The sequence below is a fragment of the Convolutriloba macropyga genome, chromosome 6, assembly GCF_964194025.1.
Source record: "Convolutriloba macropyga chromosome 6, txConMacr16.3, whole genome shotgun sequence".
Lineage (NCBI taxonomy): Eukaryota > Metazoa > Xenacoelomorpha > Acoela > Convolutidae > Convolutriloba > Convolutriloba macropyga.
This window is the reverse complement of record NC_134473.1, coordinates 7,627,788-7,655,502: the sequence shown is the minus strand read 5'-3', so window position 1 is coordinate 7,655,502 and position 27,715 is coordinate 7,627,788. Positions and strand designations below refer to the sequence as shown.

At 36.6% G+C, this 27,715-nt stretch overlaps 1 protein-coding gene across 1 annotated transcript; it reads right to left on the bottom strand.

Annotated features, from left to right (window-relative positions):
• Window positions 1–9,178: 9,178 nt before the first annotated feature.
• On the bottom strand, window positions 9,179–27,189 carry LOC142341462 (uncharacterized). The gene is made up of 6 exons (XM_075392418.1): window positions 26,899–27,189; window positions 23,440–23,810; window positions 22,454–22,988; window positions 21,731–22,091; window positions 10,973–11,263; window positions 9,179–10,630 (listed from the first exon to the last, which is right to left on the bottom strand). The coding sequence occupies exons 1-6, from the start codon at window positions 27,159–27,161 to the stop codon at window positions 9,827–9,829; spliced, it is 2,625 nt and encodes an 874-aa protein (XP_075248533.1). The 5' UTR covers window positions 27,162–27,189; the 3' UTR covers window positions 9,179–9,826.
• Between the last annotated feature and the right edge of the window lie 526 nt (window positions 27,190–27,715).

Below are 27,715 nucleotides of genomic sequence, written 5' to 3'. Positions count from 1 at the left end.
TCCACCACGGCCTCTCCGTGACAGCACCCCCCCCCCCCTGACCCGGGGGATTGCGACTACGGATAGACCTTCGTTACGATAGTTGTTGGTATATTTGTCCGCTTACGAAATAGTGATTTAAGCTATGTCCAATCATAGCTTCAGAACTAATTGTACGCTCATTTCACTCTAATTGTCGGCTTAATTTCCAATTTTTTGGCTGTCGGCTAAACGCCCTGTCCACCAATACGGCAGCCACCGCTCGCGAGGCATGGCGATAATGTAATTGGTGACTTCTTAACAAACAGACGTACCAAAATGTAGAAATTTCAACGAATGTGATTGGTTGAGAAATTTAAAAACATTGTACCTTTATGCGTTCAATTAGCCTAAATTTGACATGGCCTAATGCTAGATTATTCTGTTACCGCATCTGGCCATGCCCCAGCGGCCCGTGGGACTTGATATGAATCTATCACAACCGAACGTGAGACCAGTTTCCCCCAAAAATATATAATTTTTATCTTTCGGCTTATGGCGATTTCTGAGAATGAGAAACTTTACGTTAACATTCATATCCTATTTTAAAACATGGAGAATTTGTTGACCAATCAGTCAATCAGAGAGCAATATTCCCATTTTCTCAATTGTGATTGGCCACCAATATTTTTTCTATATTTTGGTACTGCTGCCATTTTCACTAGCGCCAATGTAATTATTTTGCAGCTCGCAAATAAATGTTTAATTTCAACCAATAAAAATAGAGATTAATTTATGATCTACTGTCCCAATTTGTTGTCCTTTTGATCTGTGTCCGGTCAACTAGTCCGGTCAACTGAGTCCTAGCTCAAGAATTTTTCTTAGTAGCTTGTGAAAGTGTTCCATTAGCCCGCCGAAAACGTTTAGCTCATTGGGCAGCTAACAAGAAGTTTATCGATCTCACTCTATTGCACATGAAAACAAGTAATCGGTTCTCCAACAACAATTTCGTCTCCAACATATCTTCATTTCTTTGAGAAATTTTCGAGAATTCATTTTTGAGAATTCGTTCTACTGTACGTATAGACAATGTATCGTACCAGAAGGGATAGTTATGGGTAATCCTGATGCGTTCCAGGGACATTTTTGGATCATTCGGAACATTTTTTTTGGGGGCGGGGGGGTGGGGGTATTCTGATCAAAGCTGATCCTCTCTAGCAACGTTTGAATGAATGCTTTACGCTTGATTTTGAATTTAATTTGAGTTTTGTGTGGCGCACTTTGAGAGTATACATTATGCTGTAAGGAGCTTTTTGTTAAAATAGCGTATAAGTACCCGAGTTATACAGTGTCCTGTTTTTTCAACCCTATTATCTTATCCCCCTCTAATTTAATGCCGATTTTTAAACAGCTTAAATCATTAAACCCCGCCACCCCGATTTAAGATTCCTATTATTGTAATGGATGATTAGGTCGTGATCAAATCTGATTATTCTAGTTAATAGAGATTATCATCGGAGTGAAAAGAATGAGGGGTGAACAAAACAATTTCATGCCTTTCATTACACTCCAATTTTAATCTGTAATATATTGGCTCAAAGTTGTCAGACAATTGAAGCTACAAGCTCAGCTACAAAAACTAAATTAAAAATAAAAAGCGAATTAGTGATCTCATCTAGTGCCGGATAGGGCAATCAAAAGTTATTGAAAAGCGAATTGAGTTTAGAGTAGTGGGATCTTTTCAAGAATTGCCCCCCCCTTTTGCAAAAAGGGGGCTATTCTTGAATAGAATTTCAGCGAGCTATTTATTGACCAATCAGAGCCGACTAATAAATTTCCACGCATGCAAATACTATGTTAATATGAATAGAATAATACACCACGGTATACACCATGGTATGGCAACTAGCCAAAATGGAACACAAAGCGAAAAGAATTTCCGACTGGCGGGTCGGTGGGCGCGCTTTGCGCGCGTCGCGGCTTTGCCGCGATAACCAACCCGCGATTTGCGGATTACATCCCACAGCGCATGAGAGGAATGGCCATGAATAGCGGTCCGCAATTGCGCTTAAACTAATTTTCGGCTATGTAAACTGTAGGCCAAGTAATATCGTGGTAAAGTTTAGCACAGAAGGGGTGGTGATGCTCTAATAGGTACAAAAGGGGGGGGGGTACTTGCTGAAAAGATCCGAGCATGGCAACACTTATAAAACTTGCAAGTTACAATGGTTAGATATGATGGATCTTTTCTGCTAGCGCCCCCCGCTTAGTTAGGCACCCCCAATTTATAAATGTGTAAACATATTGTTAGAGGGAAGTAATCCTATACGTGAACATATGAACAATGTGCGTTTACTAAAAGCCGGCACAGCTATGCTTTAAAAATTTTACGTATTCAACCAATATTTGTTGCATATAACGTAAGCATCAATTAAATTTCTGTATTAGATCATTTTTGGTATTATTTGATTACCAAAATGGGCTTGATTTTTCACAATTTTTATGGAAACTATTCTAAAAGTGCCTTCAATCTACCCAGACACTCTTGTTTCAATGAAATGCAAATATCGCTCTTAAAATTCGCGAAAAATTAGATTTTGAGGGGTGCAAATTTAACGCCTATTTAGGGCTGGGGGGGGGGGGTTTGGCTAGCAGAAAAGATCCGATATGACAAAGTTTTTCGATAAAAGAGGTAAAGTTTAAAAAAATGAACTGGTCGTAATTCTGCGATTTCAAACAAACGCAATCAGCAGTTTTGTAACTTGTAACTTAAAATATTGACTAGTATCAACAACTAATTATTGTAAAACCAAATAATGTCTAAACCATGAAACCATTGCAGCATTTACCCATATAATGTTCCGATCCCTTTCTCATCCACTTTCATGACTTAAATGGCTACCAAATGATGAAGAGATAGAAAACTTTCAATAACGAACATATCGTTCAAAAAACCAATAATGGAATAAAATAAAGCCACGCTAGAGGGCCCATGAAACTTTTTGCTGAAAGGACTACTAGGAATGACAATAAAATCAAATCAAAATAACAATCATTAGTTAGGACCAAAACTCGATGACTCTACTTAAAAAAATCATAACAAAATCAAACTCGCATCAGATAGAACCTAAATAAGAAATTGAACTATACTTCATAAGAAAAGATATGAGACCTACCTTCAATGCGATTGCATTACAGGTCGACGAAAAAAGAGCGAAAAAAATGCGAAGTTCAAAAATACGTTTCTTTTTTTCTGAAAACAATTATTTCCATAGTGATTATTATCATTGGATATCATGTAAAATATCTAAAATGTTCATTCATAGCTCCATAGGAGGCGATTGAGACTTGTCTCTATCCATTGTACGTCATACGATTACGAAAAAGGACAAATACCGACAATATACAAAAGGTCAAATTCAATTAAACTTTATCAAAAATGGCAGTGAAGCCGTTGAAATCATAATACTGTCAATAAGAGCAATAAAAAAGTTCAATTGCGCAATATTTCACAGCCAATAGGACCTATCATTAAAGTTACTATTTAAAAAGAAAACAAAATCCTTTAAAATGGACAAACTTATTTAAAAATGTCAAACATTTTACGAAATCTCGTAGTAACAGAAGTAAAAGACGAGAAACAAAAGGTTGAAACTATAACCGTTATAAACATTAAATTACAGCTCACTGGAAATGAATTGCGAATTTTTTAGAGAGCCAGTGCTAAATATCGACCGAAAAAAAACAACTTCAAAAAGACGAAGCTCGAAAACCCAAATATGTTTTTGAAAACAAATATTTTCAAGTCATAAAAAAACATACGATTTCACTAGAAAGAGATGAATTAAGTTGCAACACCTCAGGAAGCCAATCAAGCTCCTTTTAATTGGGACTAAATCACCAGACTACAAAATAACACATACAGGCAGAAAACCAAAGCTTCACAAACAGTTTTATGGCACAACAGTTAAAGGCACTATAATGTTAAGATGTTATCAGCAGGAACTGTAAATCATCAATTACTTCTCATCTGAACATCAACGGATCTTCCTTAGAGAATCACAGGAAACAAGTTTCTGCATGTTACCGAGACTACGCCAGAAGCTGAGATAAATAAGATGAAATAATGGCAAATTTCAAAAATTTACCGGCGTTCTCTTAAAACAAATAAATTGAAAGTCATCATAAATAAGATAAAATAACGACAAATGTCAAAAATTTACCGACGTTCTCTTAAAACAAATAAATTGAAAGTCATCAGAGACATTGGATAACAACTGAAAGCGTCGCTTAGGTTCACTTACAACTCTTAAATAACCAATCGTTTTTTTAATTACGGAGACTAAGTCATTGGGCTACAAAAAGTATAAAAATGAGTGCAAAACATACAAAATCCAAAAAATTTTACAAAAACAATTGGTCAGAGCCCTAAAAACCATGACCTTAACTCTGAAACTTTAAGATATGGTTGTAGGCCCAAACTTCACGTAATATGATTTTGTCAATATTTAGGCCTTCATTTGAATTTCGTGTCAGTAATATGAAAAAAAAACGAAGTGCAGAAATAATATTAAAGAAATCTGAAAATTTTTTACTACAACGATCTATGGTAAGATCAAGATCAACCCTGACATTGCTACACGGCTATAAAAACACTTAATTGTTCAAATGTTTGCAAATTATATCAATTGAACAAAATTTTTTGGTATATCAAAGAACTGCTTTTTGTATAATTATCGAGTCCAAATTTGCAAAAAAAACTGGGAAATTTATAAATCCAGAAGACTCATACAGCCAATAGGAGTATAAATAGCGCTCTTTTTACGGAAGTTGCTTCTTGAATTTATTTTCATATCTTGAAATACCGAATATTCAGAAAATTTTGTAGGGTCGAGCAGTTACTCAAACTTAAAATCAAAGAAAAGAATAGTCCAAACAATGAGACGAGGAATGGCTAAACGTTATAAGGGGTTCTATTTTTACTAATCTGTCATACAAAAATCAAAAACACTCTTCTGTTCTTTCACTCAACTCAGTTGTTTCACTTTCGGCCAACAAATTTTGATGGCTAGATATTATTTATGTTTAATTTCTGGGTCTAAAAAATGCCAAAAAAAATTTTGCCAAAACAAAAAATTTCGGATTTGTTGTGATTATTGCCTTAGCATCACATTTTCGGTTCTAATTAGAAGTATTGAATCCGTGTTATCCAAAACTAAGACTTATTAAAACTAACAAAATTGTGGTTTTCTGTCAGAAACAGCAATGCCTATTGAGAAGTTGTCAGTGTCTCTTCAAAATAAAAACCTGCCGAATTCATAATCAAACACAGAAATTAATGGAGCTTAGGTGTAAAAAGTTTCCGTTTCTTGGGAATAGTGAAAATAATTTTTAAAAACAGCCAGATTTCATAGTTCGACACAATCAGAAAGACAAGCAAAGCATTCATACTTATTCAATACGTTCTGAAACAAATGCGGGGTGACTGAAGAGGAATAGTATCTAAAAATTGGGAATTTTTAATCTCCCGTAGTCTCATGTCGCCCCCTTTTAATTTCTCAGGTAGGATTGAAACAATGCCCTCAGAACGCTTTTTTCAGTTGATGCAATTTGGCCGGTCATTGGCGGGAAATTGTTCTACTTCACAGCGGCAATTTTTCTATTTTGCTACTATATAGCTGGGCAGAAAATGTCCATTTCAAATCAGCAGCTCATCAAAAATGAGCAAAATTAGAAATTTTTATGACCAAAAACACCATACGGGTGATGAATGCTTGGCTTCACTTATTTGGCGTCCCTTAATGATAGCACTTTTGTACGAGCGGTACAACTACTGAAAATTTCCAGAAGCTGTAAACTTATCTGCGACCGGCCAAATGCTTAGATTGATCAGCTGTTCACAGTAAGGTGTTCTCAGCAGCTTTTGGACAAAATCGTCCTATTAAAGCTAGTTTCGGATGAAAGCTGAAAAAAAGCTAAAATAGCCTGAGTGATTTCTCTTGTCGTATACAGTGCCTGTCGATAACTCCTCAATCTCAGAATTGATTACGAGCCAGTGCCCCTACCATTCATCAATTTCACGCTAATTAGCGTAATTTCGCGCAAAAGAAAAATATAATTGCATAAACAGCCAGCAGATTATCGAAATAGCTGCGAAAGAATAGACTTCAGTGCCGTATAATAGATAGAAACAGATACAGATATAAGTTAAAAATGTTATCGAAGCCGCTCAAAAAGCTATGTAAAAAAACATTCAGCGACAAACTAATAAATTCATTGCACACAAGCCTTTTCATTAGGGACCTTTATTACACTTACGAGTTCCTTTGACCCTAAACTAATTCAAATTAAACTTAAATTTTAAAGTGCAAAGGAGTGAGGTAAGTCACGCACGTATGATCAAAATCAAATCACGCAAATGAGCTAAAAACGTCGGCTAAAGAGTGAGAAATGACGTCACGCGCGCAAATGCCGTTATTGAGAGGAAGAAGTCATTCAGGAAATTTGACCTTTTCAGCTTTGCTGTATGAAAAAATCTAAAACGAAGAAGAGCGTCAGACGACGAAACAAAACACATAGCCGGAAGAATTCCGGAAGCGACACGAAATTTCAAAGCTTTACAAAAAAGCCGTAATTGCAGCTGATGCAATAAGCTTTTGTATTCAACGATTTACTCAGTTACTCGCCTGGTTGGATTTTTTTTAAAAAAATACAGAAACTTCTACCGCAGTCACCACGAGACAAATACAGCAAAATTTCATTATATTAAAACATTTGGTGACGTTAAAAAAATCCAATATTATGTCGGTCAAAATACCGATAGGCTCAAAAAACAGACAATGATATAAATTGGCATGAAATAACTCATGAAACTGGTCTTGAAAAAAGTGAACTCCTTAATGAACAGTAATACCGAAAAACACATTGAGAAAGCATAAGGCAGAAAAACATCTTAAAAACCAAACTAAATTTTTGAAAGAATACTAAAAATAAAGACTTAAAAAACCACTACATTCAGTTTTCAAATAACTGCAATTGAGACAAAGCAGATACACTTCTTCTTTGTTGGAGATATGATAGACAAATAGAAGTAAAACTATTTCAAAACTAAACTAATCATAGAAAAAAAGCGAAAGAAAAATATTCAAAGGCAAAAAATCTTCCAAAAACTATACCAGGTTCCCCAAAGAATCACAGAAAGTAGTAATCAGACAACAATTGCAAAAAGAATTTGCAGCAAATTCTTAGTGCTGCATTCTGTTAAATGAAATACATTGCAAACCAAAGAAATGACAAAAATCAAAAAAGATAAAATCGTTTAATTTTTCAACAACTGAAAAAAGAAAGACGAATAAAAAATATGTGCTAGGGGAATGCTAGAATGATAGATGCTAGAATGGGACTACTTAGGAACAGAAACAATAGGAATAATTTTTAAAAGTTGTAATTCAAATTTAAAAGAAAGAAAAACAAATACATTTCAAAATTCGAAATATAGAAAAGTAGATACAGAATTCAAAGATTGGAAACGCTGAAAAATTATGCAAAAGCTCAAAAAAACTGCTTTTCCAAAAAATTTTTCACTTTAATTTAAAATTGAATTATTAATAGAACGGAAAGAAGAAATCCCTGATTTTGCGGAAATCTTTCTAGTATATTAAACCAAAATACAAACTGAGAAAAACTGAAAAACTAGCAAAATCGGATTAGCTTTTGCAAAATTTTATAAAAACAAAACCACCTCGCGGTAGAAAGACACATTCTGTATATGAATAATCAATGGGAAGTTGCCATATGAACTGATTTTCGAAAAAAGACGGCTGAAAGATCCAAAAATGAAATTATTGGGGATAAGTTAATGGAGAGCAATAAATATGTGCTCATTTTTGCGCATTATTAGGCTCTGCAAAATACTGCGGTATCAATTTGTGAGGGCTACACTTCAATATGACGTCGAAAAAAAAACTTTCCCTAAAAAACCTCCACTTTCCACAAATTACAAGCCAAAAAACGGCTAAAATCCGTTACCTATATGCACCATTCCGTCAAAAACACTTCTCAAAGTCAAGTCATTCACTGAACGCAGCGGATGATCAAAATTCACATGGAAATTTTACTTTCACTTTTAGTCAAAACGCGGCCTGAACTATAGTGCTTCCGGTGAAAAACTTGAAAACCCATACTCAAAGAAACCAAGAGCACCGCAATAAAGCTCCGCTCAGCTTACAGCTATAAACCTAGCCGGCAGATTACCGGAAAATAGCCGCGATAGAAACTTGGGGCCTCCCATGAATTGAAAGAAATAGATTAGATAGGGATCGACCACCAGTCCTTTAATAGATCACTAGACTTTTTGGGTTAGCTTTGGACTGTCATTTTTATGAGACACATAAGCTCTATAAGGAGAAAGCCCTAAAACGGCTTTTCAAAATTAGGATGTTTTCCTTTTGTGCTCCCTCAGCTTAGTGGGCGCATATTATTCGCACCCCTGAGATGCATATGCAAAATTTTTTACATAGACTTACTATGTAAGAGCACGTGCTCTGTAACTGGGGGCGCATAACGTACTGGGGCACAAACGGAGAAGATCCCAAAATTAACATTCGCAGTCAAAAACTCGGGACTCTAATAATCAAGAATTAGGGCATATATTTTTGGCACTACTTAGACGCACACTAATGACCTTTAACAAGTAAATGTTCATAAAATTTAAAGTTCCATAATAGAGTTCAGAAGTCATTTTTTTAGTGTGGTAAGTCATTGAAAAAGTCCCAAGAAGTCAGGGTAAGACAAAACAAAAATCTGATAGACGAAGTAAAAGAAAAAAATTTAGGAGCGCTATAATAGCCTCCTGGAATTGAAGACGCGGCTATTAATTACTAATAAGTAATTGTTCCTTTGTCACCATAGCCCATACACTATAAGGCCTTTAAATGTTTTGAGATACTTTTTGTGGAGGGGTGCTAGCTCGTAATGAAACTACAAACTTTTCGAGATCCCGAGATGAAAATTTTTAACATTGCGGATGAAACTTATTTCGAATTTGATATTTAATATTTTACGAGCGATTTATTTTGATGTTTCTCGGGGCCTTTCCCCATTATGTCGCCCCTTATAGTATGCAGGGGGGGCTATACGTTTTGCCATTAGGCTAAATATTCCCTAATTCATCGATTAACGCATCAAGCTCAGAACTGATTGCTGACTTCAGGGCTAAAAAGAGATGGAAAATAATCTATTTTATTTACGCATTTTTAATACACAGTGAGATAGTACAAAACAAAATATTGGGAAAAAATGAACTCTATGCACGCGTTGAGAGAGAGCTACTTCATTACTTTACTCGCAGAAACAAGAAATGCTAAACATTACATCATGCAGCTTATGATTAATATGACACCTCAAAGTGGAAATAGGGCTCGTTAGTGATCGCGACAAATAAAGGACCAGTAATCAATTCAGTAACATTGCAGATATACAAATAGCCCGGTTCAATTCAAATCAAACTCAGTACACAGTTAATTTACAGAGAAGAAATACTCAAAATAAGAACAGTTAAAAGAAGAAATTAATGTATAGAAATAGAGCTATAAGCCAGTATCCGTAATTCAGTTGAGTCAGTCAGTAAACAATTCTTGGAAACTAGAAAAAAAGTTGTTTACCGGAAAAAAAGGTGCTCACAATTGATTGCGTCACTTTTTGAAAAAGAGATAAAAACTATACGCGTGCGATGACCTATTGTCGAACTAAAGCACTTAGAAAAGAGCAGGCAATTCGTTTAATGCAAACTTAAAACTCTTCAAAACTGTCGTCGCTAAAATCTGGCAGAACATGAGCATTGTTTTTTTTAGTTGCTAATAGCGAACAACTACTGCGCAGGTACAAAAGTAGTTGAACCCGAGCTCTGGTTTTGACTGACCACAGATGCAAACTGGGGCTGTGCTGGACTGGAGGTGGTGAAAGCGGGTTGAGCTGTGTTGAAGGATTTGAAAGCGGATTGCACGACTGAGTATGGCTCGTTGGAGCCGCTTGCATCATTATTCTGAGGTGGGACGGCAGTGTGCGTGGGGTACTGTTGCACGTCATTTGTTACGTAATAATGTCCGGAAGTGGAATATTCCATATTTTGATCGTTTCCAGTTGCGCCATTGTGGTCAAAATTTGGTTGGTTCAATTGAAATTGCTCGTTGTTGCTCTCGATTTTTGCAAATGCGAAGTTGGAATGGTGAAACGTTTCGTTTGGTTGAGGATTTTGAGCGTTCATGTTAAAGTCGTTTGTGATTGGGTGATTTGAGTCTTTGATTACGTAACTGGAGTATCCACTGCTTTCTGACAGGTGAGCTACAGGGGCAGGCGAAGCTGGCTGGTGTTCTTGTGAAGTTGTGGCGTTGTTTGCTTGATGGTTAGTATTGTTGGTCATTGATTGCGAAATGGCTTCCTGGGTTAACACAGGTGCATTGGAGGTCTGATTGGCTGTTGTTCCTGGCTGAGAGGAGGGGAGAGGGGCAGGGGGTGCATGCGAGGATGGCTCTAGGCTGGCTGACGGACTGTGGGCTAATGAGGATGACTGGCTGTTTTCCGATGCACTCTGATCCAATCCGGCACTGGCCGCAGCCGCAGCCGCCTTCTCTCGTTTTATTTTCTCTTTGGAGCGCCGATTTTGGAACCACGTCTGAAATTATCAACCTTTATTAATGAACGTCCTATTGGACCAGTCCTACCTCCAATTTTCTCAATAAATTTTACACTGTTTTTACACATGAAATAACATACGTATGAAAATGCACTATCTACCGCTACTCCACAAAAATTTGGAGTATAAAGAATGTTACCAACAATATCGTGTCTTTGAAAACTTTCGCAAAATTGTCAATGATGAAAATGGAAATAAACACACGTGATAGTAACAATGATTTGATTCGGTAGCTAAGCCATGATTGAATAAAAATTAATAGTTATCAATTTCTCCAACACACTACTGAAATTCCATGACAAAGAATAAGAATAGTCTTACGGCGATAGTTTTAGCTTCAACTCCGATCTCGGCTGCAATTGCTTCCCTTTCCTCTTTGGAGGGTTTCTGGTTTGTGAGGTAATAGGACCTCAGGAACTCTGCCTGTGGACCCTTGAGATGGTTTCCCGGACCCCTCTTGGCCGATGTAGGGGGAGTAGCCGCCCCTCCTCCGGACTGTGTAGAGGCGGGTGGTGTATTTGCTGCAGATGAGACTGAGTTTGGGTTAGAGTTGGTGCCCCCACTGCTGGATCCCATTGATGCCCCAGATTTAGGCGAACATTGAAGATCATTCTAAAGCGAAGAGTAAAGAATTAATAGCCTCGGTAGAAAAGAAACGGATGTTACCCATGGAGAACTAAAATTCCAACTCTTTGAAGTAATTTGTCGAAAAAAGTTTTTGAAAAAGTATAATAGGATTTAATTTTAATAGACTATCTGATGCCAACCAACTACTCAAATGATGTCACAAATACAGATTTTAGTCGCTCATGGCAGTCTCGCATTCTTTTTCGGTCTCGTTCAGTTGCTAAATTCATCAGTGTGAAAATTGAAATAAGGGCCCAGAAACGAAGTTCTGTTACACCTTTATCGGCGACGTGATGGCTTTTTTAATCATCGAAATTGTTTCCATTTGGAGTCAAGAAAGAAAAGAGGCGGAATGGTTGGGGGGGGGGCAAAAAAGTGAAGGGTGGACCAAACTTTCCACCAAAATAGATATCGATAAATTTTCGGTAAAATGTATACTTAGAGACTAATAGAGCTCTGAAAGGACTGAGCTGAGACTCAATACTCTCAGGAGTTTTACCCCTTTTTTGGGGTGAAAAGCCAAATGAAAATAGATTAAGCAAAATAACAGCAGAAAAGCCTGCACGCTGCAGGAAAAAAGCCACGAAATAGACTGTTGAGACCCCCGAGTTTTAAAAAACACGAGTATAGATAATTATCCACCCAGGTAGACCAAACTTTCCACCAAAATAGATATCGATAAATTTTCGGTAAAATGTATACTTAGAGACTAATAGAGCTCTGAAAGGACTGAGCTGAGACTCAATACTCTCAGGAGTTTTACCCCTTTTTTGGGGTGAAAAGCCAAATGAAAATAGATTAAGCAAAATAACAGCAGAAAAGCCTGCACGCTGCAGGAAAAAGGCCATGAAATAGACTGTTGAGACCCCCGAGTTTTAAAAAACGAGTATATATAATTATCCACCCCGGTAGAATTCTTCTCATATTCAGTTCTTAGGAGAATACAATCCTTTTTTATATGTGAGGACAAAGTAGATCCAGAACAAAATTTAATAAGTGAGTACAGAAGCCATTTTATTTAGTGAGGGAAGTCGTTTATCCTCAAAATGTTATCACACTGTTGACATAAAAAAAATAGTTTAAAAAAATTTTAAAATGACGTCACACCCAAAAAGTCGCCTATTTGAGTTTTTGGCGCGTGCTCAAATGGTTGTTGCGAAAATCACAAAGACGATCAATCAATTAAAAACCACGATAGACCAATAATAGCCTTGCTATCGCTTAAAGGCTATTAAATATGACCCAGCTAATTGATATGCTCTATGTCTGAGAGCAAGCCTAAAACTGGATTATTTTCTGCCTAAATTTTTTGGTTTCAAAATTCCGTGAAGTATCATTGAACATCTCACACAAGATTGACCCTAAAACCTATACAGAAAGCAGTAACGACATACGCACACACATACAAAATACAAACACAGACACACGCCCCCCCCCCCCCCCCTCTCTCTCTCTCTCTCTCTCTCTCTCTCTCTCTCGCGCCTCTCTCTCTCTCTCCATCTTTCTATCTCAATCTCGTTCTCTCTTCTCTCTCTCTCTCTCTCTCTCTCTCCCTCTCTCTCTCACTCACTCACTCACTCTCTCTCTCTCTCTCACACACACACACAGACACAGACGACCATAAAAACGCAGTGTTAAAAGCTGTCAAAAAGAAGCAGTTTTTGTATCAACAATAGCCTCGCTATGGGATCGCAGCTATTAGGACCCACAATAATTGTTTTAAAAATGCAACATTCGCTGGTATATGCAAAATTTGAACATAGCACCAGATTGCTGGAAACTAGCCGCCGTTGACGCGCTTGATGCTCATCGGGAGTTAAAGAGAAAAAAGAATAGACAAATTTACCGAAAATTTTTCTCTATTCTTTTGATTTTGGTCTTTTGTCAGTAGTCACCAGATTGCGTAATTCAATGCGTGAAAGAATTTAAAATCCATTCAGTTGAAACAATGAGTGACTTAATGTAAACCGAAAAAAGGTAAAGCTAATTAAAAAAAGTTGAGCGCCAAAAAAAGCCGTTGAGAGGCCGACGGCGGCTATTAAAAATCTATGCAATTTTACAGTAAAGCAGCGTCAGATGAAGTAAGTTATATGGCATTAACTTTCGTAAATCTTTTTAGCAATGCGTTTCGAAAAAACATCTTCGATAAATCATCTCTGTCTCAAAAAAAATTTTTACGGTATCAAAAAATTATTCTCGGTAAAAAGTTCTTTCGACAACACAATTCTCAAACCAGAACAAAGTTCACTGAAATCGTATAACAAAACCGACTAACATCGGGCGAACTGCTCTCTAACGACCGGCAAGCGGTTGGCTTTGTCAGTAGCTAACCACGGTTTAGTGAGGCTAGCGTTAGCTTCATTATACTCTGCTACTTTTAGTTTTCTAGCTTTGTTAGTAAACAAATCAAATAAAAAATTGATATTTTAAAAATTTGCAAAATTTTAAAGAAAAGCTTCCAAATTTCGCAGTGAAAAAATTCAAAACTATTTTTCTCTCCGGAGTTATGTCACGTAACCCATCTGCAGAATTGAAAAACTTCTTTGGGCAGTAATGATCGTTAAACTCAGAAAAGGACAAAAACACTCAAAAATTTTAAAAACAATAGCAAATTTTAACAAAATCTTGCAAAACTTCAAGATATTAAAATCTTCAAAACCATTTCATTGTCTCAAGAGACTATCGAATATCAATATTTCAAGCTTTAAATAGTTTCACTGGCTCATAAAGATCCATAAACTTGGAACATAATAGTTTTCAAAATTTGAAAAATTTTAAATTTTATCAAAAAAGTGCTAGTGCTAGAGTCATTTAAATAAATCACATCAAACAAGTTCATCAAACAGCTCATGGGATACAACATCAAAACAATAAACGCAGGCAACAAAAACCTAAAATCAGACTTTTTTCAAGTTTAATTGTTTTAAGTCAGAACAATAACTACAAACTGGAGCAAAAAAATACATTCTATGGTTACATGGTACGTTCAAATGGTTTCTATGGATATAACATACCCGGCAGATTGCCGGAAAATAGCCGCCGTTAATTCCAATAAGCATGATTGGGATTGAAATAGATAGTGAAAAGATTTTTGTACAAAAACATTTTTTAAGTCCGATTTATTTTAATGGCATTTCGTAGTTGAACATACTTCTGTTTCTTATAGGGAGGCTACAGTGGCTACTATCAATACCAATAAGCATTAGAGAGAGGTAACTAATACTTATAGGAACGACGCTCAAATAGCGGGCATCTAAAATTGGGCTTTATGGGTTTATCCAGTTTCTATTTCTTACTTCAATTTTTATACTGACTCATTTTGAATTGCTTTGCTGAGCAACTGATGTTCAAAATCACTTTTAGCAGAATGAGAGAAGAGAGAAACTAGCCTAGAGAAGTCAAAAAGATTTCACGCAAAATGTTGAAAAAGCGGCAAAATGAGGTAAAGCGAAACATTTTTTTGTTCTACGAAAAAAAAACATAGCCCGACAAGTCCTGAAATACAATCCAAGGAATTGAATGAAAAACAGGCCTAATGTATCTGACCAGCAGATCAATTGAACAATCCCAGCCAAAAAGACAAAATCTCGAAAGTTGCGAAACTAAAAGAATCAAACTAAACAAAAAGAACAATTATTCTTAAAACTCTCGAAGCTTTTAACCTGAAGGCCATTTATGACACAATGCAATATAGTCATTGACTCACGCAAAAGACTTCAAAGACATTAATTTGACACAAAAGGTAGATAATCTCGAGAAAAAATGAAAAACGCTTCAAAAAGAAATGTGAAAAAGGCTTCAAATGAAAAGGAGAAATTTAAAGATATTTTTCGAAAATGTGTCTGAAAATGTTCAAATTCATTTTTTTCTCTGCGGAGTTCTGTCTTGTAACTCATCTGCAACATTTAAAAAGTTTCGTTGGCGAATAAAGATAGTTAAACTCAGAAAATGACAAAAAAAATTCAAAAAATTTGAAAACAATCAAAAAAACTTAAATTGCAAGCTTTATTTAAAAAATTACTTATATTAGCAATCTAAAAAAACAGAAAACTATTTTGTTGCCACTAGAAACTGCAATAACAAACTAGCAAACTCAATAGCAGCAAACCCCTAAAGGAAATGTTTTGGCTGTTCAGGTTAGAGAAACCTAAAAATTGACAATTTTCAAAAATTTGAAAAAATTGGCTTATGCCATGGCCAATAAAAATTTTATTTTGCAGTAAACTATTAGCAAATCCTCGACGAGATTTCTTGCTCCCTGGAGCTGAAAAACTTGAAAAATGACAATTAATGTCAGAAAATTGGAAAAAACTGCAAGTTTAATAAAAAAAATTGGTAAAATTCGTGAAGTTGAGCCATTCCATTACCACTAGAAACTACAAAATAACCTATTAATGAGCAATACACATAGCTCTTAAAACGGTCATAGAAAATAATTATTCCTTGGAGAAGAACTTTATCAACGTTTACAAACCTCAATTTTAGACTGGTCCTATAAAAAATCGAAAAATGGCGCAAATGGAAAACTTTTAAAATTAGAATAAATTACCGTGTTTATGTTTGGTGTAGCAATACATATAGCTCTTAAGATGGCCATAAAAAGTAATTACGTCTTGCAAAAGACCTTTACCAACTTTTACAAACCTCAATTTCAGACTGGTCCAACAAAAAATCCGAAAAAAAGTAACATTTTGGGCTCAAAAACTTCTGAAAATGACCTGTTAACCTTGAATTACGGCCTTCCCAGTAGCTTCACCAATCTAAGTACTTGAAGAACTACTAAACGCGGCTAAGGGCCTGTAATGAAACTTGATGTCCGCTGAGCTTTACCTGTTTATCCCGTTTTGAAAGCTCAAAATCATGAAAAAAGGTGTGAAAACATCTTAAAAATAAAAAAACATAGCATGACACGTCCTGAAATATAATTCAAAGAATTGAATGGAAAACTCAGACGTACTCTACCTGACCAGCCGATTAATTGAATAATGCCAGCCAGAACACAAAAATCATCTCAAAAAATTGAGAAACTAAAAGAATCAAAGCTAAACAAAAACATACTTATTGCTAAAACACTACTTATTGAAGCTTTTAAACATAAGGCAAAATTTTCTACCTTTAAAAATACCTATTTCAAAAATATGTTCAGAATCAAATTTTGTTTCTGAAATTGGTCCAGTATTGTATCTGCAAGACCTCAAAAATATTCATTGGCCCTTGAAGATCGATTAACTCGAAATTGACCAAAAAAAATGAAAAAAAAAAAGAAATCAATCGCAAATTATAAGGAAATGTTGCTGAAAATTGTGATATAAATATCTTCAGAATAATTTCTGTGTCTCTAGAAGCTATCCAGTAACCCAACTCCATGCTTTAAAAACTCATTGGCTCATAGATCGATAGGCAATAATTTTTAGAAAAAAATTCAACCATCAAAAAATAGAAAGTGGATCCATTAAAATGTTGAAGTCCATTCGTTAGCCCCCTAAAAACTATTTAATAACATACTATCAAACCCTGGATGAGGTTACCCAGCTACTGAGGCAAGAAAAAATAAACAAAATAAATATTTTAAGAAAAAACATGAAAAAAATTGCAAATTCAATCAAAAAGTTCTAAGAGTCGAAAGCTTAAATTGTTGAAAACAAATCCATTGAAACTAAAAACCAGGCAGTAACCTTTTATCAGAACGTGGAATAGGTTTTCTTGCACTTGATAATGGACGAATATCAAAAACTGACAAAAACTTTAGGAAGACCTGAAAAATTCCAGATTTTATGCAAAAAATGCTAAAATTCGAGACAATAAAATGTTAAAAACCATTCCATTGTTACTAGAAACTATGCAGTGTCCTATTAACAAACCTTGAAGGAGATTACCTGGTCCCTGAAGCTGGAAAAACGAAAAAATTCGAATTTTGTCAAAAAAATTGCTAAAATTTGTGATATTCAAAAGTTGAAACCTTTTCAATGGCAACTAAAAATTTTTCAGTAACTTATTATCTAACCTCTAATGAGGTTTTCTGGCCCCTGGGACTCAAACAACTTGAAAAATGACAATGAATGTCATGAAAAATGAAAGAAATAGCAAGTTTTGTCAAAAAATGCTAATATGATGGCGGAAAGTTGAAAACCATTCCATTATCACTAGAAACTAAACAGTAATCTATTATCAAAACATTTATCAAACCCTGGAGGAGGTTTCTTGACACCTAGGGCTAAAAAACTGGAAAAACGACAAAAATTTTCAAAAAACCTGAAAAAAAATTGCAAAAATTATTATCATTTTGTGTGTTTGTGTTTGTAGTACAAAAACATATAGCTCAAAAAATGGTCATAACAAGCAATTTAATTTCACAGAAGGCCTTCATCAGTTTTAAAAACTTCAACCTAAGACTAATCAAACAAAAAACTCAAAAACATAGCCGGCAGATTGCCGGAATAGCTGCGAAATAGACTTGCGTGCCGTAAAATACAGATGGAAAAAGATACAGAAGTGAGTTGATAATAGTTATCGCCGCCGCCTATAAAACTTACAAGTTTATTTCAAAGGAGGTTGTTTTTGGGTGCAAAAAAATTTTCCATGTCGCGTCTCGAACCGGCGATCTCCGGATTAACAGCCAGTCGCCTTAACCACTCGGCTGTCGGACCATACAATCTGTTTTCCTACAATCAACTTTGTTTTAGGAACAGATTCTGTTTCTGAATAACCGCAATTTAGGTCACGCAGAAAGCGTGAAATCAAGCGCGAAAAAGCCATTTAAGCAGTGACGAGACAGAATGTTCTAGAACAAATGTAAAACGAAACTGAAGCGTCAGACGACGAAACAAAAAAAACCAAGAGCACCGCAATATAGCTACGCTCAGCTTACAGCTTCGCAGCTATAAAAATGAAAAATTGCACCATTTTGAGTCCAAAAACTCCTAAAAATGACCTTTTACCCTTAAATTAAGGCCATCCCAGCAGTTGCACTATAAGCACTTAAAGGACTACTAAAGCCCACTTTGGGCCTCTAAAGGAACTTAATGCCCGCTGGGCTTTACCTGTTTATCCCGTTTTAAAAGATCAAAGTCATTGAAAAATGTCTGAAGACATCTTAAAAAAACACAGCGCACCAATTCAAATTCTTTGAATTGTAAAAAGACAGAGCACCACTACAATCCAATTCTTGGATTGTAAAAAAAATAGGAGCGCTATAATAGCCGGCTGAGAAGAAGAGGGCGGCTATTAATAACTAATATCTATTGGCATTAGCCATTAGTTTGATGATTTGTTTTGCAATATTCACGAAGCAAGTCTACGTCACCTGAACATACTGAGACTAAGTAGCGAAATAACAAAACTAACTAGCATGCAAACCTGAACCAAATCAAAAAATTGTGTCAAAAGTCAGCAAAATTGTTACATAAGAAAATAAAAAGTGGTTAGAATTATCTATTCCCCACTGGAGAGGCCAACAGACCTTTCATTATCAACACTAAGTCATCATGAAAGGAGGACATAACCGACTAACGTCGGGCGAACGTCAAACGACCGGCGAGCAGGTGGCTTCGACAATAGCTACCACGGTTTAGTGAGGCTAGCTTTAGCTTGATTCGATTCTGCAACTTTTAGTTTTCTGGCCTTGTTAGTAAATAAATCAAATAACTGATATTTTAAAAATTTGCAAAATATTGCAAAAATTAAAAGAAAAGCTTCTAGATTTTGCAATGAAAATGTTCAAAACTATTTTTTGTCTCTGAGTAAAGTCAAGTTACCCATCTGCAAGACTTGAAAAGCTTCGTTGGCCAGTAATGATTGTTAAACTCAGAAATGAACAAAAATAATCAATATTTTGATAATCGCAAAATCTAACAAAACCTTGCTAAAATTCAAGCTGTTCAAATCTTCAAAGACATTTTATTGTCTCAATAGAATATCCAGTATAACCTTGGAACATAATAATTTTCCGAAAATTTGAAAAATTAAACTTTATCAAAAAAATTGCTGAAGCTGGAGTCATTAAAAAATGGTAAACATTCCAATAACTCTAGAAACCAGGCGACAGCTTATTATCAAACCTTCGAGGAGGTCCCTAGTTCCCTATTTCTGACTGACTTTTTTATACTGACTCCCTTCATTTTGAATTGCTTTGCTGAGCAGCTGCTGTTTAAAAGGACTTTGAGCAGAATGACAGAAGAGCGAAACTAGCCTAGAGAAGTAAACAAGATTTCACGCAAAATGTCGAAAAAGCGGCAAAATGGGTAAAGCGAAAAAAAGTTCGACGAAGTAAAAAAAAATAGGAGCGCTATAATAGCCGGCTGGAGAAGATGAGGGCGGCTATCAAAAAACTTGAAAAATTGCAAGTTGCATAAAAAACTGCTAAAATTTGTGATCATAAAAGTTGAAAACTAATCAATGGCAAAAGGACAATTTCCAGTAACTTATCAAACACCAATGAGATATTCTGTTAGGCTGAAAACTCTGAAAAATGACAACAAATGCCAAAAAAATGAAAGTTTTGCAAAAAAAAACAGAATTCTTGGTGTTGAAATCTTGAAAAACATTCAATTACATTTAGAAACTAAACAATAACCTATTGTCAAACTCTATAAAAGTTTCCTCTGCTCTTGAAGGTGGAGAAACCTGAAAACCGAAAAAAAACTTTCAAAACTTAAAAAGCAAGTTTTATCAGAAAAATTGCTAAAATTTGTCATAGTAAGAAAATGAAAGATACTCTATGGCAAAAAAACTTTTCAGTAACTTGTTATCAAACCCGTAAGGACGTTTTCTGGCCCCTGCGTCTGGCAGGACGTGAATAATGAAAAATAAATGTCAAAAAAATTGAAAAAATTTACGTTTTTCAAAAAAAATGCAAAAAATCGTGATGTTAAAATGTTGAAACCATTCTAGTACCACTAGAAATTATGCAGAAATCTATTAACATAACCGACTAACGTCGGGCGAATTGCTCTCAAACGACCGGCGAGCGGTTGGCTTGGTCAGTAGCTAGCCACGGGGGGGGGATGCACCGGGGGCTGATGGGGGCAGCACTGGGTGGGGGGGGGGGCAAAAGCGCGGTGGGGGGGGGGGGGGGGGGTGGGTGGAGCCAATAGTGGGGGTGGGGGGTCAACAAAGGGGGGGGGGGGGGTGTCAACCTCTAAGAACCGCCCCTCACACCATAAGTATAAGTATAAGTCTCCAAGACAGTTTGAGCTGAAACAGACCTGAAAGGCTCTAAGAGCACATAATGCCCGCTGGGCGCTACCTGTTTATCCCGTTTTTGAGGACGAAAAGTCAAAAGCGTCAGACGAAAAATTGGTCAAGCGAAAAATCGCATAAAAAAAAAGACCGACAGGACTAATATAATTGCTACAAACTTCGTTTGAGAGCAATTAATAAAACTCTAGAGGAGGTTCCTTGACACCTAGGGCTGAAGGAACTCAAAAAATAAAAATTTTCAAGCATGAAAATTGTAAAAATTAGTATAAAATTGCGTGTTTTTTAGCGATCGGTTGTTCGTCAGTAGCCACGGGGGCTGATGGGGAGGGGGCAACAGTGGGACGGGGGCAACAGCGCGGTGGGGGGGCAATAGTTGGGGGGTCAACATTGGGGGTGTCTTCTCTTCAACCTCTAAGAACCGCCCTTCACACCCTAAGTATCCAAAACAGTTTGAGCCGAAAACAGAGCTGAAAGGCTCTAAGAGAACTTAATGCCCGCTGGGTGATACCTATTTATCCCGTTTTTGAGGACGAAAAATCGGTCAAGCGAAAAATCGCATAAAAAAAGACCGACAGGACTAATAAAATTGCTACAAACGTCGTTTGAGAACAATTAAAAAGATTCACGCCTTAAAGTACTCGCTTTTCGCTCCGTTTACTACTCCAGCCTGACTAAAATCACTTTTCTAATTTGAATTCTCATTGACAACAAAAAAATAGTAGAAAAGTGCTAACAGATCCAAAGACATTGCACCAATACAATTCAAATTCTCTAAACTGTAAAAAAGAGAGCTCATAAATAATAGCCTTCTCAAATAATAATCAATTTGGTTTGACTAATATGTGACCGTCCAATGATTCCTTTTGATCAAAACCAAAGAAAAAGCGTCTGAATTACATAAAAGAATATGAAAAAAAGTTCATCCTCGCAAAACTAAACTTTTTAAAAAGAAATAGCAACCAACAGCGACAAAACTGCTAAAATAGTACGCTATAGACGACTGATTAGAACAAATTGTTTTCGCAGCAACACAAATTGTCACCACTTCTTAGGTTCAACTTCATTTAAAATATCCTCACCTTTTGCTATGTCTACGCCACCAGACCCTACTATTTTCCTGCATACTGCTCGCTATAGTTGTCAAGGTTACTTCAAAAAACCTCATATTATAAGAACACATTAAAAGTTTGTTAACTCAAGCTCAATCAGAAAAATGTTCTACTTGGTTGAGGGTCAAAACGTTTATTTTTTTACCTCGCTAGACACTGACACGTTGTCACTCGACTTCTCGTCATCACACACAATGTGTGGTGGCAGCATTTTTGGGTGTGCGACAACTCCCGGTGGTACACCTCCATTAGCATACAAATGACTCTGGTGCGGTTGCTGCTGTGTCCCTGGCGGAGCGAAGCCTCTCGCAGGCTGTGCTTGCTGCTGATTGACGTTCGAAGCGTTGTTTCCAGGACAGGGACTGAAAGCACTCGAATTGTTGGTCAGAACTCCATTTCCACCGCCACTGCCCATACTCGCAGCTGGAACCCCTGATGATCCCTGTAATGCCCGGTTTGCTGGCAATGGTTGCTGACTGGACTGTCTGTACTCTATCATGTCCACGCTACAAAATAGACAGCCAATCAGTCAAGGCCCATTGACCTTACTCCCCGGAATATGAGCACACATGATTGATACTTTCCAACCTTCTAATGTTATATGTTCATTGTATTGATTTATCTCATCTTAACAGTCTACACAAATCATTCTGAGAGCAAAAAAACGCATTACTTTGTTCACCTTATGAAGACGAGAAAATTTCAAAAGTGACGGCGTGGGTGTGAGCCACCATTCCGTTCTTTTAATCTAATTGTCATTTGCAGACCATTTCCTTTGCAAGGACGATATTTTCGCAATCCCGCATTTCATCCATGAGAATTAATCATGGTAGTCGCGATGAGTAACTTTTATCTCAAAGACACAAACCTGTTACTGTCTGAGCTCTGAGCCGGACTCTGTTGCATTGTTTGACCCTGCAAATATCCATGATGTGTCACACCATTCGTTAAATTGCCCGCAACCGGCATGTGATGACCTTGCGGCATAAACGGGGGTTGGATGCCCTCAAATCCACCTGCTAAATTTGGCGATCTGGCACTGTGGGGTGCGGAGGGACTCATTGCATGTTCCTCTTTGTACCTTGGTTGCATAACATGGCCATTGTGGAATTGAGGATGGCCAGATTGGGTGTTAATTTGAGGTGGTTGGGCATGTTGTAGCGGGGGCTGCTGCTTCAGGGGTTGCTCTGGCTGTTGCTTGTAATTGGGAGGGTGCTGGGCAATGGGCTGACAAGGGAAGCTGTTACTTCCTGGAGACGCAACTGACATTCCTGTAACAGGAGCCTGAGGAGGTGGTGGTTGTTGTTGTTGCTGTGGTTGGAGAGGCTGAGATTGAGGATGGACGTTCGAGATCTGAGGATGATTTCTGGAAGTAGCTGGTAAAGGCGTAGGCCGGAACACACCTTAAACGAAAGCTATATAATCCATCCAGATCTTTAAATGTGACCGAGAAAACTACTAATTCGACTACACTTCATATGAAAAAGGATTTCAGCGGTAAGGCTATCGTGACTTAAAAACAGAGCATACCGTTACCTAGACCACTAGTAGGAAGGAGTAATACTTGAAAAAAGCAAGTCAAAGTTGTAACCACAAAAGTCAAAATTCAGCATCTAACAAATTTCAGACGTTTCTAATTTTTATTTTTCTCTTTTTAAGAAAACCAAGAGAACCAGTTATGCGACAATGAAAACCCACTATCAGCGCTCAGCGCAAAAACTCTAGTTCTTGCTTGTTCACACATGATCATGATATCAAAAGATTTGTAGTTTGTTCAGCGAGTGAGTGTGCACGTGGGGGGGGGGGGGGGGGGGGTGGGTGAGTTAGATATGAGAGATAGATAAAGGAATTGACCCCTGCTGTTATCAAGGCTCGGCGGTTGAGGGTAGCCATAGTCTGCAGCCATGGGGGGCAAACTCTGTCTGTGAGGAAACTGTTGATTATAGGCTTGGTGCACGGCAGGACTAGTCCACTGGCCCCCCGCTGGCATCACTTTGGCACTCTCACTCGAATTGCGCCCAATGACATACTGTTTGTAGTCATTGTGACAATACACTTTGCACGGGTAGCCATGCACTATGAATATTTTGTCTCCAGTCTGGAGGTGGGCTTTGCAAATGGAACAGGTGAGACACGAGACGTGGAAAATGTAGTCATGTATTCTCTGGACCAACTCATCAGGTGTAATTGATCTGTTACACCCACTGCATAAAGTCCAAGCTTGTCTAAACGGACATTATACATCGATTTTATGCCACAGTGATGATAATACTTCTACATTAATCGTTCCAAATCGCTCCTAACTATGCATTTTATTGTTCAAACGTAATTATGGTACTTGAGAGCGTCACAATTCGGAACCAGTGGATCTTAATGCCAATTTATCACAACTGATCATGAATTTCTTGTAACTCATTTAAAAATACTTAGTCAACAGCATTTCACACCGCGCAGTAACAAATTACATACAAAACATGTGAGTATAATTCACAAGTTACTGCATCTGTAAAATTGTTTCGCAGAGTAGTTACATTGCAAAACGAATTCTGTAGAACCGAAACATGAATAAGTACATTGACAATAAACTCAAAACCGATCTGGCTAAAAAAATTAAAGCGAAAAGATTTAAAAAAGAAACATTTCGTAGCCCTTTTTGATTTTAATAAAAAGCCTAGAATATTTATTGCTGCGTCTTGAAAATTGGGAAAACAAAAGAAGGTAAAAAGCAATGGGAGTTGTGAGGGTATCATATGAAAATTATAATTGTTAGAAAACTGTCATTAAATTAAGTTAATAAAAGGTACATTGGATTATAAAATTCTATTTAAAAACTAAACAAGGTAAAAATTTCACAACTAAAAAAATATACAAGACAAAATTAAACAGTTTATCTATAAAAATTTTACACAGTTTCTTTCCCGGTTTACACTGTTTCGTCTTGGCACATATTTTATCCTTTTATTGCAGTTCAATAGTTTTCAGATTCCACTCAAATAGAAAACTTCTGTATGAAAGCGAATAAAAAAACAGACGCCAAATGAGAAAAAGAATATTTAACTTTTCTTTCTTTTTTTTGAAGCCTCGAATTAACTTTAAAAACTATATAGTAGTCTGCAATTAGTTTTTCTATGTTTATTTGTCAGAACTGCATCCATGTTACTGTGATATCTCGAATTGCAAAAACAACTGGATTGTTTTTAGAAAACAACGAAAACCCAAAATGAATTTGAAATGTTTCCTGAACTACTATATAAACGAAATATCAAAACGTTTTTGAATAGAGTTTTCTTAAACTCAACTTGGTATATTTCTGGTCGCATTTACATCAATCTTAAAGCCCACATCTATTAGTAAATATATTGATTTGATTGCCAATTCACAGAATTCACCGAATTTGCGATCGTCGAGCAAAAATCAAATCTTAATTTCCGAAAAGGAAACTTTGTTTTGTTTTGTCAATTATATATGTTGTTGATTGTTCCTGAGTCCAGAGTCCTCCGTTTAAAAACCAAAGTCAGTTGACGGAAAACGTAAAGAATTAGTCAGTATATCTTTGCTTAAGAAAAATTAAAACAAAAACTTTTGGAAAAACGCAGAAACTTTGAAAATTTCTATGCAAATTTATCCTACACTTTGTAAGCATGCCACACTGTTTTAAGTATTCAACTTGACATTAAAATTTCAAATCTGTTTCTCTATCTCTATAGAACATTCAAAAACAAACTGCAAAAAACTAGAGAAAGCCAATTAAAAGTTGTCTCCAGTGAGGAAGAAAAACTTCTTTTTCTAAATTACCACAAAACTAGTCAAAACAATATCCTACGGTTAATTGAGGGTTCCATTAAACTAACATCAGCTGAATTGATCATGTATGCAAAATTTGTGACCAGATGAGTCATTTGCGAAAAAACAATATGATCTTCAAAACTGCTCAGTTCTTCTGATCTGGTGTTTATTTTTGTAACGTACTTTCCGAGATTGATCCCGAACAGACTGAATCATTCGTATACAGATTTTTCCAGAGTGAGTTAACTGATTTACAAAAAATGTAACCCTTTCAGTTGGAGATGTAAAACTATGCCCAGCAAATTACCTGAAAACAGCCACCATCGATACCCCGACTGGGGTTGAGAGAACTGGAAAATTAAACTGATTTTCGTAAAAAATATATTTTAAAAGTGCTAGCCATTTTGACGTCATGACGTATTTAGACATAGTCCTGCTACTTAATGAGAGGATACCGGCTCTATTATCAATAACATGAAACTCAGACCTATAAGAACAACGTTTAATTACATGGCATCTAAAACTGGGCTTCACAGGCCTTCCAAATAACTACCGGCGTTCTTTTAAGCTGAATTTTTTATGCGACTGATTGCAGTTGTCAAATTTTACGGTTCTTTGAAAAATAATTGACGAAGAATGTGATTTTGCATCTAGTAAAAATAAATCAAAATGGATTTGGAAATTCTAATATTTCAAAGAAAGGTGAACTTTGAAATATTGGAACATTCTGTGCTCCATACAGTATCACACGTCCGTTTTATCAAGGATTATCAATGTTAAGACAATTTTGGAAAGTTAGCCTCATGTTGATCAGCAGTCCGATTTAATGGCTATTCTATAGGAATTCTTAATGTTTTGACCTCAAATAAAAAAATTTCTTTAGTAAAGAAAAACTTTCTAAATTATATAAAAATGGACGTTCTGAAATTCTCATTTTTCAAAGAAAGTCGTACTCAAGGTTGCTTCGAAAAAATTACATTAATTTGAGCTTCACAAAACCGATAGCCAAAGGAGCTTTTCCTCTTCTCAGAACAAAGTTTTTGACAAACTTGAGACGTATGTTGGAACATGCTGTGTTCGGCACAGTATCACACAGTCCGTGCTGTTACTGATTAAAAATGTACAGGCGCGTTTGGAAAATAATTTGCTGAGTATCAACGCACGGAACTAGAAGTTTTTCGCTATTTTTAAATTCATAGAAAAAACACAGATATAAGAGGCCTCTTGATGCAATAATTTAGCTTGACTTGATCTATGCCTGTCCCAGGTTGAAGTATTGTACTATTTGCAACCCGTCGCACGCTCTTACAGTACCATGCAATCGACGAGCACAGGTTTGTATATTACAGATCCCCTATTAAAAAAAAACTTCCTTCAAATTTACCCCTAAGAAAATCGATGGTTTAACTGCACACAACTATTTCCCAGTAGAGTCCAGAAATTTCTCTATTAGAGGCTAGCTTCCAAAACCGTAAACCTGCAAGAATGGGGATGGTGACTATAATGAGAGTTACAGACTGAACTTACGTTTGGAAATCCATCTGGCAAAAAATGAAGCCGTCTCTACTAAAGCATTTGGACCCCAATTTTGTTTTGCATGCACAGCATACAAAGCAAGAATTATGCCAGCTTCGATCGAGCAGCTTCGTGTAGTACTTGTCTTTTATTTCAAGATTGCAGTTGGAACATGTTGGGAAATAATCATCTTTCTTGTTCGACGCACCAATGGCTATTGACACATCGGAACAATGATTATTGCCGCTACTCGCATTCGTTGAATTGAACTTCATTCACTTGGTAATAGTGCAGGCTTCAAAACTATCTGTAATAGGGACAAAACCAACGTTAACAAAACACCTTCAGAATACAGGCAACCCTGTTGTTAGCAATCAATCTGCGGCGTTATTGACAAGGGATTTTTTTCCGTTTGCCCCCCCCCCAGTGCGTTATAGAACCCTCCACCCGATGTAAAGCACGTGCCGTTACCTATTATATCATTACGTTAAAATATTGCACGTGCTTTAGAGGGTGCCAACTAAACAAGCTATTATGCCACAATACATGCTTATTTGGTATCTCCCCCTCTAGCTTAGAGGTCATATAACACATACCGGATCTTTTCCGTTTGTCCCCCCCCCCCCCAGCTTAGGGCACAAACGGGCCCCAGCTTAGTTTGTACCCCCAGACTCACGTGCCATATTTTCACATAGTGATTTACTATGTTATGGCACGTTCTCTGTAACTGGGAGGGAGGGCATAGCCTACTTGGGAAGGGGGGCATAATTTAAAAAGATCCCACATACCCTTATTACTGTAAATATACCATAACTGGGATCTTTTCTGT

What these genes read in the sequence shown, in the direction of transcription:
- LOC142341462 (XM_075392418.1), bottom strand. Translation starts at nt 27,161, where the DNA reads ATGAAGTTCAATTCAACGAATGCGAGTAGCGGCAATAATCATTGTTCC. An exon ending in CAGAGCTCAGACAGTAACAG is followed by an intron (nt 22,092 to 22,453) that starts GTTTGTGTCTTT and finishes TCTATTTTGTAG; the next exon opens with CGTGGACATGATAGAGTACA. An exon ending in TTGAAGCTAAAACTATCGCC is followed by an intron (nt 10,631 to 10,972) that starts GTAAGACTATTC and finishes TGATAATTTCAG; the next exon opens with ACGTGGTTCCAAAATCGGCG.